The sequence below is a fragment of the Sceloporus occidentalis genome, unplaced genomic scaffold (genome assembly GCF_023333645.1).
Source record: "Sceloporus occidentalis isolate IW3139 unplaced genomic scaffold, rSceOcc1.0.p SCAF_1, whole genome shotgun sequence".
Classification (NCBI taxonomy): Eukaryota; Metazoa; Chordata; class Lepidosauria; order Squamata; family Phrynosomatidae; genus Sceloporus; species Sceloporus occidentalis.
The window spans coordinates 3,809,391-3,828,605 of NW_028316981.1; the positions used below are offsets into that span (position 1 = coordinate 3,809,391).

General features: G+C 40.3%; 1 protein-coding gene across 1 annotated transcript in view; it reads left to right on the top strand.

Annotated features, from left to right (window-relative positions):
* The window catches only part of LOC149320413 (uncharacterized), a 31,065-nt gene that overhangs the window by 8,214 nt on the left and 3,636 nt on the right, over positions 1 to 19,215 (top strand). Inside the window, exons 4-8 of the mRNA XM_089499607.1 lie at positions 2,075 to 2,178; positions 5,840 to 5,984; positions 7,197 to 8,909; positions 14,539 to 14,642; positions 18,021 to 18,141. Coding sequence (XP_089355733.1) covers positions 2,075 to 2,178; positions 5,840 to 5,984; positions 7,197 to 8,909; positions 14,539 to 14,642; positions 18,021 to 18,141 — 2,187 coding nt within the window. The remainder of the gene's footprint in view (positions 1 to 2,074; positions 2,179 to 5,839; positions 5,985 to 7,196; positions 8,910 to 14,538; positions 14,643 to 18,020; positions 18,142 to 19,215) is intronic.

Below are 19,215 nucleotides of genomic sequence, written 5' to 3' on the forward strand. Positions count from 1 at the left end.
TCAGATAAGGAATCTGACTGGGAGTCAGAGAGGGATTCATACAGTATAGGGGTTAGTTAGTCCAGAAGGGACTATGATAAGCCTGCAAGTGTATGCTAATACAACCACACTAGGTTAACGCCTGGAAGAGCTGGGAGTCAGAGGCACTGCATTACAGTGGTTCCAATCCTATCTCTCAGGTAGATTCCAAAAAGTGATGCTTGGAGACAGTTGCTCTTCAAAAAGAGAGCACAAATTTGGTGTCCCACAAGGTGCCATCCTGTCCCCAATTCTATTCTATATATGAAGCTGCTGGGTGAGATCATCCAGAAACACGGGGCAACTAGCATACTGATGACACCCAAATATATTTCTCCATGCCTCGGACCACAGTTCATACCAAAGATGGTATCCCTACTCTCAATGAATGTCTTAAAGTGCTAATGGATCGGATGAGGAAAAACAGACTGAAACTGAATCCAGAGACGATGGAGATACTTGTTGTCAGGCCCACTAAGCCAGGTATAAGGATAGGTCAACCAGTCCTAGATGGGGTCACACTCCCCCTTAAAGGACTGTGTTTGAAGTTTGGGAGTACTCCTAGACTCGTTGCTTCAGATGTCAGACCAGATAAATGCGTCAGTTAAGAGTGCTTGCTATCATCTTCAGCTGATACGCCAGCTGCGTCCTTTCGAGGGACCTAGAAACTGTAATGCATGCCCTGGTAACCTCGCAACTCAATTTCTGCAATGCGCTCTACATGGGGTTACCCTTGTGCCTAATCCGGAAGCTTCAATTAGTCCAAAATATGGCAGCCAGAGTGGTCATCCGGACAGCTAGAGGTGACCACATTACCCCTATCTTAAAATACCTTCACTGGCTGCCTATTAGTTTCCGGGCACAATACAATTTGTTAGTTATGACCTTCAAAGCCCTTCAGGGCTTGGGTCCAACCTGTTTGCAGGATCGCCTCCTTCCATACAATCCAACGCTCACACTAAGGTACTCTGAGAAAAATCTTCTTCAACCAATAAAGACCAGGTTGATGACGGTTACCCAAAGGACCTTTTCATCGACTGCTCCCAGATTATGGAATGGCCTGTCCAAGGAGATCCAGAATGTCAGGGATGCTTTGATTGTGATGTTTGGCAGGGCCAGGGGTTGGACTGGATGGCCCTGGTGGTCTCTTCCAGCTCTATGATTCTATGATCACGAATCTTGGCAACTTCAGAAGGGCTGTCAAGACGGATCTCTTCTAACAGGCCTTCATTGAATAATCCACCCAGTCTCCCATAGACATAGACCATCACCCAACTACCCATCCCCTTGTCTCTGACTGGCTTGATTGTTTTATTATTGTAATTTTAATTCTTTTAATTCTTTTTATTATAGTGTGGTTGCGGGGGAGGGGAATTGACAGGATGTATTTTAATTGTATGTTGTATATTACAGGGGACCCTTGTTATACGCTGGGGTTTGGTTCCAAGATCCCCTGTGTATAACAAAATCCGTGTATGCTCAAGTCCCATTAACTATAATGACATAGCAAAAGGGTGTCCCTTAAAAAAATGGGAAATCAAGGTAAATTTATATTTTTTTGGAACATTTTCAAATCGTGTATGCTTGAATCCGTGTATAAAAAATCAGTGTATAAGAAGGGCCGACTGTATATTGTTTTTTATTTAATCCTGTGGAAGAGGCGGCATATAAATAAGTTATTATTATTATTATTAACAGAGGTCTCTATCTGAGTGAATTCTAGACAATGTAAATGAAGGCAAGCACACTACTTACCATACTGAATTGATAAGTTGATGACACTTGGGACCCTAGCCCTTATATATTTAGGGAGAGTATTAAAAGGGTAAAAGCAGGGTAGGTGTCAGTGAAGGGGGGCCTTATCTGGAGAAAGTTAAAAGGTAACTTTGGCCCTATAAGGAAGGTCCCATCACAGCCTCAATTTAGTTATTTTGTCTCTCAGTGTAAATTCAGGCTTGATTTGCTCTCAGAGGCATTTAATAGTCTTTTTGGTGGTCCATAGAAAATGACATAAAGCTATACACATATAGAACGCCTCCATTTGTACTTTCTGCAGGTGTGCATAGATCCAAGATGGTCTTCAAAGTTAGGGAGGAAGGAGAACCAACATTGAAAGCTTTCTCCGTGGAAGAAACTGCAGGAAAGATGATCTTGGAACAGGTTAACATTCACCCCTTCCTTCTTTATGATAGAGCCATTGGGAGTTTATCAGACTGGGATGCTGTGAGTGGTCAGATGCTATGGGTGGTCATCCTCTGTCCTGAAGTGGATCAGCTGATCAGTGCTTTCTGTCTCCTTGTCCTTGCTTCCCCCTCAATCCATCAGAGCCAGGGGTGGTGGGACTGGGGTTACTGTCAATGGTGGCCCCTCACAGCATCCACGAGGAGGGCTTGTTCTACTCCTGCATGAGCATTAAACCCATGGTTTTTAGACAGGGTTGGTCTACGATTTTGTCGGAGAGAGGCTCTTGGCTGAGACAGATGAATTTGAGCCTAATGATAGCCATCAATCCCTAATTATTTAATTTTTGATTTTCATGTTTTTATTTTCAAGGATAGGAAGAGGATCTTGTAATGTTCTGTCTTATGTCATAAAAGAACTTGACAATAAAGGCTGGAAATCCAAAAAAGTGTGCTGATAGAGTGAGTCTGTCCTAGTGCCAGTTAATATTGCAAATTGGGAAGATATGCATGGAAGAGATTCCATGTGCTAAACAAAGTCTCTCTTCGCATGAGTAATCTAGATAACCAGGAATCCAAATTGTAGCCTTATCTTTCCCCTCATGCCATATTCTTTATGTTAAGGAAAAGTTAAAGAAAAGTTAAGGAAAAGTTAAGGAAAAGAAACAGAGGAATATAGTTTTTTGTAGGTTTTTCGGGCTATGAAACTGTGTTCTCGAAGAGTTTATTCTGACGTTTCACAAGCAGCTCTGGCTGGCATCTTCAGAGAATGCTGGCAGGGAAGAGAGTGGGGAGAGTCTTGGTTGAGAAGAAGCGATTCACATGTTGATCTGTGAATTGTTCTGTTGTTGAATGGCAAGGCCTCAGAGTGTCTTATTAAATCAAGGATCCACTGTCTGCTGGGCAAGCTCCTCTCACCCTGAGTGGTTTTCATTTGCATTTGCTGGGACTTGATTTTGGTGTTTTTCAGGACTGGTAGCCAAACTTTGGTGCGTTACAGACCGCCAGATTGCGGCGGTCTGGCTCCGCCTCCGCTTGCAGTGTCCGGGAGCTGCAGCGACCAAACCACGCGGCTCCCGGACGCTCTGAGCAAGGAGCGTGGAAATCGTGCTCCTTCCTGGGCCCCGGAAGAGACGCCGCTAGGTGCTAGTTGCGCACTCACGGCGTCACTTCCGGAGCACGACGTGCGGACGCACAGCGTCCGCTACGTCAATATGGCAGCAGCCATGTGGAACGGCTGCCACCATTTGTCACGGACTCTGTCCATGATAGGGTTGGGGCGTCTGGAAGAGACGCCCCTTTTTCAAACTGGGACGTCCTCAGGACATCCCTAATGGCGGTCTGTAACCCACCTCTGTTTACTTTAAGGGTTTCTTCTTTCCTGTTCTCCAGGTGTTTGTGGATTTCACTGGATTCCCTGTGCATTCTGACCTGATAGTTATTGGTATGATCCATATTTTCAGTGTTTTCAAAAAGCATTTTATGCCCAGGGTCATTTATAACATGTTCTGCTACTGTTCTGGCTGACCCAGTCTCAGTGTCTCTTATGTTCCTTGATTCATGTTTGGATGCTATGTTTGGTGGTCCCTATGTAGACTTGTCTGCAGATGAGAGTGTTTCTCCTGTCCTTCACTGAGCTCAGCATGTGCTGGAATTTCTTGATTGGTTTGTAGATTGTCTGAAGGTTGTCTTTTCTAACACGTTTCCCTATTCTGTCTGTGACTTCTTTGATGTGTGGTAAAAACACCTTACCTTTGGGTTGTAATTTGTCTTCACCCCTATGGGTTCTTCTGGGCCTGGCAGCCCTTCTGATGTCTGAGCTGGAGTAACCTTTAGCCTGTAGAGCCCAGTCTGGGTCCTTCAGTTCATCTTCCAGGAAGTGGGGTTCATACATCCTTTCCCCCCGATCTACCATTGTTTTTATTGTGCTTCTTTTTTGTCCTGGATGATGGTTGGAGTTCTTGTGCAGGTATTTGTCTGTATGTGTAGGTTTTCTGTACCAGGACAACCAAGAACGGCAATGTTCCCTCCTATTCTTTTTCTATGGTGAATTGGATGTTTGTGTGGATGTTGTTCAGATGGTTCAACAACATGGTCAGCTCTTCTTCTCCATGGCTCCAGATGGTGAAAGTGTTATCTACATATCAGAAACATGTTGTAAGCTTTTTTGATGTTGTTTTCAGGGCTTGTTTTCAAAATGTTCCATGTAAACGTTTGCTATGATGGGGTTCAGAGGGCTTCCCACTGCTATCCCTTCTCTCTTGTCATAGAATCCATTATTCCACTGGAAGTAGCTTGTGGTGAGGCAATATTTGAACAGGGTTGTGATGTCTTCTGGAAAAATTTGTTGGATTATGGTGTACATTATGGGGAGTTTGGTGAACAAGGAGACCACATCAAAGCTGATTAGTATGTCTCCGAGTTTGAGTTCGAAGTTGTTGATTTTTTCTGTGAAGTGAGCGAAGTCCTTGATGCAATGGGAGGTTGCCCTATATGGCTTTGTAATTGTGTGACCAGAAACTAAGTCAGATGTGTGGAATCCAATCTTAGGAAGTAAATGCAGTCCTGATGGGAGAGCCGCAGATTGGCATAAACTTTGACGTGTGGTTGGCTGAATGCAGGAGTTTTTGATCAAGGTGTTTGTTTTCCTGGTAATTTTGTAGGCCGGGTCTTGTTTCAGTTTTTTGTATATTGCTTGATTCAAGAGTTCCTTGATTTTTTGTTTGTATTGTTCTGTTTCCATGATTACTATGGCATTGCCTTTGTCTACTGGGAGAATTATGATTTCTGGGCCCAAATTGAGGTCGTTGATGGCTTTTCCTTCTCTTTTGGTTATGTAGCTAGGTGGTGATTTTGCAATATGCAGAATCTTTGCTGTTTCTGCATTATCTCTTCTGCTTCCTCCTTTGGGAAATGGTGGAAGGGCGGATTCAACCTGGGCAATGATGTCTTTAACTGGGTTCTGGTGGTAGTAACAGCAAAGTTGCCTCCATTTGCCAAGATGGATGTTTCTTCTTTTGAAAGATGCTGCTCTGTTCTTGATGTGTCCAGCGAGGGTTTCAGCTGATGCTTGTGGCATTTATTGAATTTTTATTTCTGTCTTTCACTGTGGTTTGCCATATCTTATTCTATTTTTTTTGTAGGTGAGGCTGTCAATTTTGTCCCAGTCTTAGGTGTTCTTCCTTTGACTGATGCTGAGGTGGAGTGATAGCAGCTCCTTGTCTGTGTTAGCCAGTTCTTTGCGGGTGGTGTGTATTCTTTCCCATAAACATGTTCCATTTGCTTGTAGATAAGGTTAGCCTGTGGGGATTTTAAGCTCCTTTTTGCTGTGAGAAAGTGTGGTACGGTATCTGTGTCACTGCAGTGTAGTAGGAAGGTTAGTGAGCAGAACAGATGTCCTCTCCTGGTCCGCAGTTTTTCCAGACTCTGGGTGTCTTAGAACAGTTTCTCCCCATAGAGATCTTCTAGAACATGGCCTCATAGCCCAACAAACCCACAAAAAACTATGGATGCTGGCCATGAAAGCCTTTACAAATAGGGGAATATTCAGACATGTCCCACTCTATAAATATTCTGAAGTGATGAAATAATATTTGCAATGCAGCATGTGTTTTCCTTCCCTTTTGCTTTGTCACTCTCAGGATGAGGGCTATTTTCTGTTGCAGGTGACTTTTGTGGATGTGGCAGTATATTTCACATTGGAGGAATGGGAACTGTTGGATCAGAACCAGAAATGTTTATACAAGGAGGTCATGATGGAAAACTATGAGAATGTGTCTTCCCTGGGTAAGAAACATGAGCCCATTTCCCTTCCTATGGAGCTGAGAATCCTTTCATATATCACATTGTCATATCACTATGATTCCACTTTAATTGTCATGGCAACATCCTGTGGAATCCTGGAATTTTCAGTTTCGTGAGGCATTAGATCTCTCCAGTTGAAAAGTTGAAATACTCCTCTCTAAACTGCCAATCCTGCAATTTTGAAGAAAGGAACCATGGTAGTTAATACTTTTGCTCCCAAATGCTCCTCAGCACAGCCCACACCTAGTTTACTGAGGTGTTTTTTACCCTTCCTTCAGCTTTTGAAGGGTTTGGTCAAGCTTCCAATATCTTCTTGGGGAAAAAGGGCTTCCCTGGCCTTAAACTGGCTCAGAGAAAGCCCAGTGGGGAGGAAACTGCACCCAGTTCCCCTAAGGGATCTTGGGGGATACTGAGGAGCAAATCATTATTTCATTTTTTCCCAGGTGGTACAATAGATACAATGGGGGTGCCCTCTGAGATCTCCTGGGGTTTCAGTGTGGCCCCCTAAAGGCTCCTCTCTGGAGCCTGACCCTCACCAGAATTGGGGTCCAACTTTCAACCCCATTCCTGAGCCTTTCTTCTTTATTTATTTGTATATTCATTATCTTTCCTTTTCCACCAAATGGAACTCAGATTGTCTTTCCTACATCAAATGCTGTGTGTATGTGTCTGAGAGAGAGAGTGAGAGAGAGAGAGAGAGAGAGAAAATGAATGTATAAAATAGAATGGCAGGGAAGATATGCTGAAAGTGAAGCTGAAGCTTTGCAGGAGGGCAGATGGGAAAGTCGGAGAGTGGAGGGAGAAATGGAAAGTGATCAGGCATGTGAGAGCAAGGAAGTAAGGAGAGAACAAAGCAAAGAGAGTCTCCCACTGTGTTGATAGGATGGTACCTCTGGGAAAGTCCAGAATAGGGCCAGAATACGTCGCTCTTGTATTGTGATGCAGCTGTGAACTTGACAAATTTAACAACTAGTGTGAGTGAACTGGTGTGAACTGCGTTAGGTTCTTCTTTTCATGCATATAAAGGAGCTCCATTTAGCAATTCTGACTAATATTTATGAAAGGAGGGAAAGGGGACACAGAAACTCTTTCTTCTCTGAAGTTTCTTTTCCTACTTGAGCTTGCTTATCTCTGTTGTTGACTCTAGAAGTCCTACAGAGATTCAGTCTTCTCTGTCCTTGTCCTTCTTTACAGGAGACCTTGTGAATCATCAGAGAATCTACACACGAGAGAAACCATACAAATGTCAGCAATGTGGACAGTGTTTTGTTCATAAATCACATCTTCATACACACGAGAGAATCCACACAGGAGAGAAACCATACAAATGCCAGCACTGTGGTAAATGTTTTGGTCACAAGTCTACCCTTGTGAGGCATCAGAGTCTTCACACAGGAGAGAAACCATACAAATGCCAGGAGTGTGGGAAGTGTTTTGCTGACAAGTCAAACTTTTCAAGGCATCAGAGAGTCCACACAGGAGAGAAACCATATAGATGCCAGCAGTGTGGAAAATGTTTTTCTGACAAGCCTTCTTTTGTGCATCATCAGAAGGTCCACACAGGAGAGAAGCCATACAGATGCCAGCAGTGTGGAAAATGTTTTGTTGAGAAGTCTTTCCTTATGAAACATCATATTCTTCACACAGGAGAGAAACCATACAAATGTGAGCACTGTGGTAAATGTTTTGGTCACAAGTCTACCCTTGTGAGGCATCAGAGTCTTCACACAGGAGAGAAACCATATAAATGCCAGGAGTGTGAGAAGTGTTTTGCTGACAAGTCCAACTTTTCAAGGCATCAGAGAGTCCACACAGGAGAGAAACCATACAGATGCCAACAGTGTGAAAAATGTTTTTCTGACAAGCCTTCCTTTGTGCATCATCAGAAAGTCCACACAGGAGAAAAACCATACAGGTGCCAGCAGTGTGGAAAATGTTTTCTTGAAAAGTCTTCACTTGTGAAGCATCATATTCTTCACACAGGAGAGAAACCATACAAATGCCAGCACTGTGGTAAATGTTTTCGTCATAAGTCTACCCTTGTGAGGCATCAGAGTCTTCACACAGGAGAGAAACCATACAAATGTCAGGAGTGTGAGAAGTGTTTTGCTGACAAGTCCAACTTTTCAAGGCATCAGAGAGTCCACACAGGAGAGAAACCATACAGATGCCAACAGTGTGAAAAATGTTTTTCTGACAAGCCTTCCTTTGTGCATCATCAGAAAGTCCACACAGGAGAAAAACCATACAGATGCCAGCAGTGTGGGCAATGTTTTGTTGTGAAGTCTTCCCTTGGGAAGCATCAGAGTCTCCACACAGGAGAGAAACCATACAAATGCCAGCAGTGTGGGCAATGTTTTGCTCGCAAATCACACCTTCAAAGACACCAGAGAGTCCACACAGGAGAGAAACCATACAAATGCCAGCACTGTGGGAAATGTTTTGCTCAGAAGTCACACCTTCAAATGCACCAGAGAATCCACACAGGAGAGAAACCATACAAATGCCAGCTCTGTGGGAAATGCTTTGCTGATAGGAATTCCCTTGTAAGGCATCAGACTCTCCACACAGGAGAGAAATCATACAAATGCCAGAAGTGTGAGAAATGTTTTACTGACAAGTCAAACCTTTCAAGGCATCGGAAAATCCACACAGGAGACAAACCAAACAAATGCCAACAGTGTGGGAAATGTTTTGTTCGCAAGTCACAACTTGAGAGTCATCAGAAAGTCCACACAGGAGAGAAGCCATACAAATTCCAACACTATGGGAAATGTTTTGTTGAGAAGTCTTCCCTTGAGAAGCATCAGAGTCTCTACACAGGAGAGAAACCATGCACATGCCAGCATTGTGAGAATGGTTGTGCTCACAAGTCAGACCTTGTGCATCATCAAAAAGTCTACTCTTAGGTACTCTTCCTACTTTGGTGTCATATGCCAATTTGATAATCATGCCCTCTATTCCATCATCCAAGTCATTGATAAAGATGTTGAATAGCACTGGGCCCAGGACAGACCCCTTTGGGACCCTGCAAGTCACTCTTCATCCCCATTGCTAAACATCCTTTGGATTTGGCTGTTCAACCAATTATAAATACACCTAACAGTTGCACTGTCTAGCCCACATCTTACTGGCCTGTTTGCCAGGATATTGTGGGGGGATTTGTCAAAGGCCCTACTGAAATCTAAATATGATAATTCCACAGTATTGCTTTCATCTACCAAGCTGGTAATTCTATAAAAAAAGGAGATAAGATTAGTTTGACATGCCCTATTTTTGAGAAACGTATGTTGACTTTTTGCAATTATGACATTCCTTTCTAAATGTCTACAAACTGTGTTTAATTATCTGCTCTAGAATCTTTCCTGGTATTGATGTCAGGCTAACTAGATGGTAATTTGGGGGGCCCTCTTTTTTACCTGTTTTGATGATGGGGGCATTTGTCCTCCTCCAATCCGTTCTCCAGGAATTCTGAAAGATTATTGACAATGATTTTAAGATTACTTCTGTCAGTTCTTTTAATACCTTTGGATGGAGATCATCTGGCACTGGAAGATCATCTGACACTGGAGATCTAGATTAACCAGCTATTCCTCTTTACTTTACTCTGTGCTGAATTTCTACTGCATCATCTGCTCCATTTTACTCAGGTTGAGCACCCTTTTTGTTATGTGAGAGGACTGAGAGAAAGAGTGTGCTTAATAGTTCTGCCTTTTTCCTGTCCCCTGTTAGCATTTTGCCATGTTCTCTATGCAGCGATTCTCCCATTTCTTCCTCCTTCCTTTTGCTATGGACATACCCCCAAAAGCCCTTTTTATTGTTCTTAACCTCTCTAGCAAGCTTGAGCTCATTCTGTGTCTTAACTTTTCTGACTTTACCCCTACACAAGCTAGCTATTTGCTTGAATTCCTCGTTTATTTACATTAAATATATATGGATAAACAAAAGACAACAAAGATTGACATATTTGCAAAAACAAATAAAACAAATACATCATACAAAATAAACTTATAGTTGTGTCATTATTATAATTCATTACATAATATCTTGGTTCTTCCTTATCCACAATGCTTATCTTTATCAGTGTAAGTTCCATTGTATCTCTCAGCTTTAATGTAATATTTGAGATTAGACTTTCTATATTACAGAAAAATATTTTTTTTCATTTCTAATTCATGTTACATTTTATCTTTCACTTTACATTTTATCTATACATATTTTATCTACATTAATGTATCATTCAATTAATTTTGATTTTAATTTAATTTAGACTCCATCCTTTTTTCTTTCCGTACTCTTTTAGGTAATTCCTTTCATTCATTATCTCTTTCTCTGTTCTATTTCTCATTAAAGCGGTAAGGATGTCCATATCTGTAGCCTCTCTTATTTTTAACAACCATTCTTCTTCTGCTGGGATTTGAGGTTTTTCCCAATATTTGGCGAATAATAATCTCGCTGATGTAACCATGTACAATATGATTTTGGTATGTTTTCTGATAATAATGTTATTTAAGTTGTCTAGCATATTGAGTAGAAATATTTGTTCTGTTAGTGGTATATCTGTATATCTGTAAGGCATCATTCTGTGTATTTTCTCCCAGTACTCTTTGGCTTTGTGGCATTTCCACCAGCAATGGAAAGAATTTCTCTCTAGCTTATCGCATTTCTAGCATTTATTGGTCCTGATTTATAGCTTTTGTTTATTTTTGCTGGTGGTATTATCATCTGCACATCATTTTAAAAAAAATTCTTTGTAGGACTGACATAAAGTAAAGTAGTTAGTATATTTCCATGAATTTTCCCAAGATTGTAAATCGATGGGTCTTCCTGTATCTTGAGCCCAACGCACCATTGTATGCTTAATTGTTTCCTGCTCTAACTAGATCTAACTGTTTAAGTAGTTTATAGAATTTAGTTATATGATCTCCTTCACAATCAAAAATATTTTGTCCAATTCATTTTTAGTCTTTGTTATTTCTAGGCCTTTCATATCTTGTCTGAAGCATTCTGTTAATTGATTATACAAAAAAAACCCAGTTTATATTTTGTTTTTGTTTTTGAAGCTGGGCCATGAGTTTTAAAGAATAGTCACTGTTATTTTCCAATCATAATAAATTATTCTACTTTATCCAGGTTTCATTGATATTCTTAGTCCTATAAAGAAATGCCTCCTGTGTGGATGTCCAAGTCGTTATCTTTTTATAAAATTGATGCTTAATCTTATACCAAACTTTGATAAGAGATCATCTGAGAAAGAATTGATGGGCAAAGTTTTTATCTACTTTTAATTTGTCGTACCAAATATACGCGTAAAAGCCGTAATGCGTATTGATACTTCCGAGACATAGTAATCTTTCATTATCTAGTTGCACCCAGTCTTTCAACCAGTTTAGAGAAGCTGAGTAATAGTACAATCTTAAGTTTGGTAAAGCCCAGCCTCCTCTTTCCTTGTCGTCCATCAAGATCTTCCATGTAATCCGGGCTTTTTTCCCCTGCCAAAGGAATCTGGACAATTCTTTCTGCCACTTGTCAAAGTATTTTTCATTGGATATAACAGGTATATTTTGGAAAAGAAATATGAGTCTCAGTAATAAGTTCATCTTAATAACAGAGGCCTTCCCATTAATGATAATTGTAATTTTGTCAATTTCTCCAGATCATTTTTTGTTTCTTTCCAGGTTTTTTTGTACTAATTGTTTGAAAATAGTTCTATATTCTTTTTAATTAATGTTATTTCCAGATATTTTACCTTGTGTTCTATTTTAAACCCTGTTATTTTTTGTAGTTCACTTTTCTCCATTGCTGTCATATATAATGTTGTACACCACCCTGATTATGTAGAAGGGCGGTATAGAAATAAAACTTTTATTATTTATTTATTATTTATATTTTTAGGGACCATCAAAGTTTTTTCTTGGTTTATGTTGAACCTCAAGTATGTACTAAAGTCCAATATCGTTAATGTTAATTGTTCGGTACTTCTCTTTGGGTCTTCTAGGAAACAGATTAGGTCGTCTGCAAATGATTTTAGTTTCCATTGATGTCCTATTATTTTGACCCCTTCTCTTTCTGTGTTTTCTCTATTCTTTATCTTGGTCCGTTTCTGCTTTATATCTGTATAGATTTTCGAAATATTATTTAAAGATGTTCTTAATTTGTTCAGTAATTAATTTACTTTTATTTCACAATTCTGTAATCAACTTTTTCTCTTTCTCCTAATTTATTTGCTAGTGGTTTCCCTATTTTGTTTCCAGATTCAAATTGTTCTTGTTTAATCATTTTTAATTTCTTCGAGATTTCATTTGTTTCTAGGGAGTTTAATGGTTGCTGTAATAACATTACTTCAATTTTAAGTTTTTGTCCTGTTTGTTTTTCAATTCTTCTTCCTTCTTTCTTAATTCCTCCATAATCGTTTTTTCCTTCTTCTGTTCTTTCCTCTGTATCGTATTAATCTTAATGAATATCTCTCTGATCTGGCCTTGCTTGCATCCCAGATCACTTTATTTTTCATTACTTCTGTTTTGTTCTCGTTTTTCTATTATTTTACTATTAACTTTTTCTATTATTTTCTCATTGTTCAGTAAAGATTCTTGTAGTCTCCATGTACAGTCTGGTTTTCTTTCTATGATTTCCATCATTATTGGATTATGGTCGGAAGTGGGTTTTAGCAATATATCCATTGGTTTAATAATTGGTATTTATTTATTTTTTGTGGCAAGAAATAAATCTATTCTTCATGTACCTCCGAAAAGAAGGTATATCAACAAATCCAGATATGCACGAAATCTCAATGAAAGCATCCCTGACAGATGGCACTGACCAAGCCAGAATAGAGTGGCACTATTGACAACCATTAACCAGTAATAATTAAAGTGATGATTGTGCTTTTTCTTGATTAATTAAAAAAAAAACTTTTCTAATTTTTGAAATTTGGGTTCTACTTTTTTATCCTTCATTAATGTGCAAGCCATCTCCCCACTTTATCCGCATGTTCAAAGTTTTCTAACATAGGTTTTTTTCCATTTTATCTCCAATTTCTTGAGTTAATACTGAGTCTAATTATTTTTGTAATATCTGGATTTTCTTTTTTATTCCTTTATTACCCAAATCAAGTTTTAATTTATCCTCTTCCTATTTCATAATACATTAATTTTATTAATCTTTTCTGTTTGTTTTCTCCTCTCCCTACTATTTTGTTGAATAAAAAAAGCCTCTGAATACTGTCTTTGCTGCATCCCAGACTATCTCCATACTTACCCCATCATCCACATTTTCTTTGAAAAAATCTTTAATCTTTTTTTTTTTTTTTTTTTTGTTCTTTAATAACTTCTGGATCTGACAATAAATATTCAGGCAATGTTCAATCTGTTCGTTTAATGTTCTCTTTCAAATTTAGCTTCAACATATTATTATCTGAGATAGTTCTAGGCAGTATCTCCATATCCTCTAATTCATTCAATAATGCTTTTGAGGTCAATATCATATCAGTCCTAGCCAGTGAATTCCAGACATAAATTTCAATTTTTTTTGTAGTATATAATTGTCTCCATGTATGATTTGTAATGCTTTTATATTTTCATTTGCTTGCTATTATATTTATATTGTTTATTGATTTTGTTTTGTTTAAGTATTGGTCAGGGGATTGGGAAAGGATTATTTGTATCTCATTGCATTTTCTGTATTGTATTTTCTTACTGCTGTTAGCCGCCTGGATTCCCTGTGATTGGGCGGGATACAAATAAATCTATATTATTATAGGATTATTGGAATTGTCAAAGTGGATATTAAAGTCACCTAGTATCAAAGTGGGAGCTGCATCCGAAAGAAAAAATGCCAGCCATGATTCAAAGTCTGTGAGGAACTGGGTAACAGGACCAGGAGGGCGATAGATAATTGCAACCCAGAGCTGTAAAGGAAAAAAGAGTCTAATAGAATGAAACTCAAACGAAGCGAAACGAAAACAAACAAGCAAGCTTCATTTATATACCGCTTCATGCCGCCTAAGCAGTGTCTAAAGCGGTTTACCTACCCTGCTTTTACCCTTTTAATACTCTCCCTAAATATATAAGGGCTAGGGTCCCAAGTGTCATCAACTTATCAATTCAGTATGGTAAGTAGTGTGCTTGCCTTCATTTACATTGTCTAGAATTCACTCAGATAGAGACCTCTGTTAATACTACTACTACTACTAATAATAATAATAATAATTTATATACCGCCTCTTCCACAGGATTAAATTAAAAAACAATATAATATACAACATACAATTAAAATACATCCTGTCAATTTCCTCCCCGCCAACCACACTGCAATAAAATACCATTAAATGATGAAAAGAATTATCTGGAGAAAGTTAAAAGGTAACTTTGGCCCTATAAGGAAGGTCCCATCACAGCCTCAATTTAGTTATTTTGTCTCTCTGTGTAAATTCAGGCATGATTTGCTCTCAGTGGCCTTTAATAGTCTTTTTGGTGGTCCATGGAAAACAGTAAAAAGGTATGTACATATAGAACGCCTCCATTTGTACTTTCTGCAGGTGTGCATAGATCCAAGATGGTCTTCAAAGGTAGGGAGGAAGGAGAACCAACATTGAAAGCTTTCTCCATGGAAGAAACTGCCGGAAAGATGACCTTGGAACAGGTTAACATTCACCCCTTCCTTCTTTATGATAGAGCCATTGGGAGTTTATCAGACTGGGATGCTGTGAGTGGTCAGATGCTATGGGTGGTCATCCTCTGTCCTGAAGTGGATCAGCTGATCAGTGCTTTCTGCCTCCTTGTCCTTGCTTTCCCCCTCAGTCTATCAGAACTGGAGTGATGGGACTGAGGTTACTGTCAATGGTGGTCCCTCGCAGCATCCATGAGGAGGACCTATTCTATTCCTGCATGAGCATTCAACCCATAGTTTTTAGACAGGGTTGATCCATGATTTTGTCAGAGAGAGGCACTTGACTCAGGCAGCTGGATTTGAGCTTCATGATAGCCAACAATTCCTAATTATTTAGTTTGTGATTTTCATATTTTAACTTTCAAGGATGTCAAGAGGATCTTGTAATGTTCTCTGTCTTATGTACTAAAAGAACTTGACCATGAAGGCTGGAAATCCAAAACGTGTGCTGATAGAGTGAGCCTGTCAAGTCCTAGTGCCAGTTAATATTGCAAATTGGGAAGATTTACATGAAAGAGTGCTAAACAAAGTCTCCCTTTACACAAGAAATGTAGATAACCAGGAATCTGCATTTCCCCTCATGCCCTATTCTTCATGGTAAAGAAAAGTAAAAGAAAAGAAGTTAAGGAAAAGAAATAGGGGAATATAGGTTTTTTGTGGGTTTTTCAGGCTATGAGGCCGTGTTCTAGCAGAGTTTATTCCTAACGTTTCGCAAGCAGCTGTGGCTGGTATCTTCAGAGAATGCTGGCATGAAAGATAGTGGGGTATATATACTGTTGGATGAGAGGAAGTGATTTACATGTTGATCTGTGTAATGTTCTGTTGTTTAATTGGGATGAATCAAGGTGTTTATTTAATTAATGATCCATTGTTTGCTGGGAAACCCCTTTCACCCTGAATGGTTTTAATTTGCATTTGCTGGGTCTTGATTTTGGTGTTTTTCAGGACTGGTAGCCAAACTTTGCTTACTTTAAGGGTTTCTTCTTTCCTGTTAAAGTTGTCCAGGTGTTATGGATTTCAATGGCTTCCTTATGCTTTCTGACCTGATTGTTATTGGCACGATCTAGAACTTCAGTGTTTTCAAATAGCATTTTATGCCCAGGGTGGTTTATAACATGTTCTGCTACTGCTGATTTTTCTGGATGACTCAGTCTGCTGTCCCTCTCACATTTCTTGGTTCAAGTTTGGATGCTACATTTGGTGGTCCCTATGTAGACTTGTATACAGCTGCACGGTATGCAGTAAACTCCTGCGGCTGTGAGAGGGTCTCTCCTGTCCTTCATTGAGTGAAGCATTTGCTGGATTTTTTGGTTGGTTTGTAGTTCATCTGGAGGTTGTGTTTCCTCACCAGTTTCCCTATTCTGTCTGTGACTCCTTTGATGTGTGTTAAAAATACTTTCCCTGTGGATTGTTGTTTGTCTTCTCCCCTATGGGTTCCTCTGGGTCTGGCAGTTCTTCTGATGTCTGAGCTGGAGTAACCTTTAGCCTGTAGAGCCCAGTCTGGGTCCTTCAATTCAACTTCCAGGAAGTGGGGTTCACACATCCTTTTAGCTAGTCTACCAGTGCTTTTACTGTGCTTCTTTTTTCCCCCTGGGTGGTGGTTGGAGTTCTTATACAGGTATCTGTCTGTGTGTGTACGTTTTATGTATACTGTGTGGTCCAACTGTTGGTTCAGTTTGCGGAGCTCCAGGACAACCAAACATGGCAATGTTCCTTCCTTTTCTTTTTCCATCGTGAATTGGATGTTTGTGTGGATGTTGTTCGGATGGTTCAGCAACATGGTCGGCTCTTCTTCTCCATTGCTCCAGATGGTGAAAGTGCGATCCACAAATTAGAAACATGTTGTGGGTTTTTTTTGGTGTTGTTTCCCGGACTTATTTTCTAAGTGTTCCATGTAAAGGTTTGCTATCATGGGATTCAGAGGGCTTCCCACTGCTACCCCATCTCTCTTCTCTTCTCTTAGAATCCATTGTTCCACTGGAAGTAGCTTGTGCTGAGGCAATGTTTGAACAGGGCTTGGAAAAATTTGTTGCATGAATGCCATGGTGTTTATTGTGAAAACTTTGGTGAATAAGGAGACCACATCAAAGCTGATTAGCATGTATTTGGGTTTGAGTTCGAGGTTGTTAATTTTTCTGTGAAGTGAGCAGAGTCCTTGAAGTAGTGGGGGGTTGCCCTATAATGCTTTGTAATTGTAAGGCCAGAAACATGGCCAAGTCATATGTGGGGGATCCAGTCTCGGGAAGTAAATGCAGTCCTGGTGGGAGAGGCTCAGATTTGCATAAACTTTGGTGTGTGGTTGGCTGAATGCAAGAGTTTTGATTAAGGTGTTTGTTTTCATGGTAATTTTGTAGGTTGGATCTTGTTTCAGTTTTTTGTATATAGCTGGATCCAGGACTTCCTTGATTTTTTGTTTGTATTGTTCTGTTTCCAGGATTACTATGGCATTGCCTTTGTCTACTGGCAGAATTATGATTTCTGGGTCCAAATTGAGGTCTTTGATGGCGTTTCTTTCTCTTTTGGTTATGTAGCTAGGTGGTGGTTTTGCCTTGTGCAGAATCCTTGCTGTTTCTGCTATTATCTCTTCTGCTTCCTCCTCTGGGAAATGGTTGAAGGGCGGATTCAACCTGGGCAATGATGTCTTCAGCTGGGATTCTGGTGGTCTTTACTGCAAAGGTGCCTCCTGTGGCCAAGAAGGATGTTTCTTCTTTTGAAAGATGCTGCTCTGTTCTTGATGTGTCCAGCGAAGGTTTCAGCTGGTGCTTGGGGCATTTGTTGAAATTTTATTTCTGTCTTTCACTGTGGTCTGCCATATCTTTTTCCATTTTTCTGTAGATGAGGCTGTCAATTTTGTCCCAGTCTTAGGTGTTCTTCCTTTGACTGATGCCGAGGTGGAGTGATAGCAGCTCCTTTTCTGTGTTAGCCAGTTCTTTGTGGGTGGTGTGTATTCTTTCCCATAAACATGTTCCATTTGGTTGTAGATAAGGTTAGCCTGTGAGGATTTTAAGGTCCTTTTTGCTGTGAGAAAGTGTGGTACGGTATCTGTGTCACTGCAGTGTAGTAGGAAGGTTAGTGAGCAGAATAGATGTGCTCTCCTGGTCTGCAGTTTTTCCAGACTCTGGGTGTCTTAGAACAGTTTCTCCCCTTAGAGATCGTCTAGAACATGGCCTCATAGCCCAACAAACCCACAAAAAACTATGGATGCAGGCCATGAAAACCTTTACAAATAGGGGAATATTCAAACATGTCCCACTCTATTCTGAAGTGATCAAATAATATTTTGGATGCACTATGTGTTTTCCTTCCCTTTTGCTTTGTCACTCTCAGGATGAGGGCTATTTTCTATTGCAGGTGACCTTTGCGGATGTGGCAGTATATTTCACATTGGAGGAATGGGAACTGTTGGATCAGAACCAGAAATGTTTATACAAGGAGGTCATGATGGAAAACTATGAGAATGTGTCTTCCCTGGGTAAGAAACATGAGCCCATTTCCCTTCCTATGGAGCTGAGAATCCTTTCATATATCACATTGTCATATCACTATGATTCCACTTTAATTGTCATGGCAACATCCTGTGGAATCCTGGGATTTTCAGTTTCTTGAGGCACTAGAGCTCTCCAGTTGAGAAGTTGAAATACTCCTCTCTAAACTGCCAATCCTGCAATTTTGAAGAAAGGAACCATGGTAGTTAATACTTTTACTCCCAAATGTTCCTCAGCACATCCCAGACCTAGTTTACTGAGGTGTTTTTTTTACTCTTCTCTCAGCCTTTGAAGGGTTTGGTCAGGCTTCCAATATCCTCTTAGGAAAAAGGCCTCCTCTGAGCCTCTGGCTCAGAGAAGGCCCAGTGGGGAGAAAACCGCACCCACTTCCCCTAAGGGATGTTGGGGGATACTGGGGAGTAAGTCATGATTTCATTTTTTCCCAGGTTATACAATGGAGGGTGCCCTCTGAGATCTCCTGGGGTTCAGTGTGGCTCTCTAAAGGCTCTTCTCTGGAGCCTGACCATAGAATAATACATTTGGAAGAGACCACAAGGGCCATCCAGTCCAACCTCTTGCCACGCAGGAAATCACAATCAAAGCATCCCTGACAAACGGCCATCCAGCCTCTGTTTAAAGACCTCCAAGGAGAAAGACTCCATCATATTTCCTTGAGGGAGTGTATTCCACTGTCAAGAAGTTCCTCTGAACGTTGAAGTGGAATCTCTTTTCCTGTAGCTTGCATTCATTGTTCCCTGTCCTGTTCTCTGGAGGAGCAGAAAAACAAGCTTGCTCCCTTTTCAATATGATATCCCTTCAAACAGGGCTGTCATATCACCTCTTAACCTTCTCTTCTCCAGACTAAACATGCCCTGCTCCCTAAGGCGTTCCTCATAGGGCATGGTTTCCACACCCTTCAGCATTTTAGTCGCCCTCCTTTGGACACGCTTCAATTTCTCAATATCATTTTTGAATTGTGGTGCCCAGAATTGGACACAGTATTCCAGGTGGGGCCTGACCAAAGCAGAATAGAGTGGCACTGTTACTTCCCTTGATCTAGA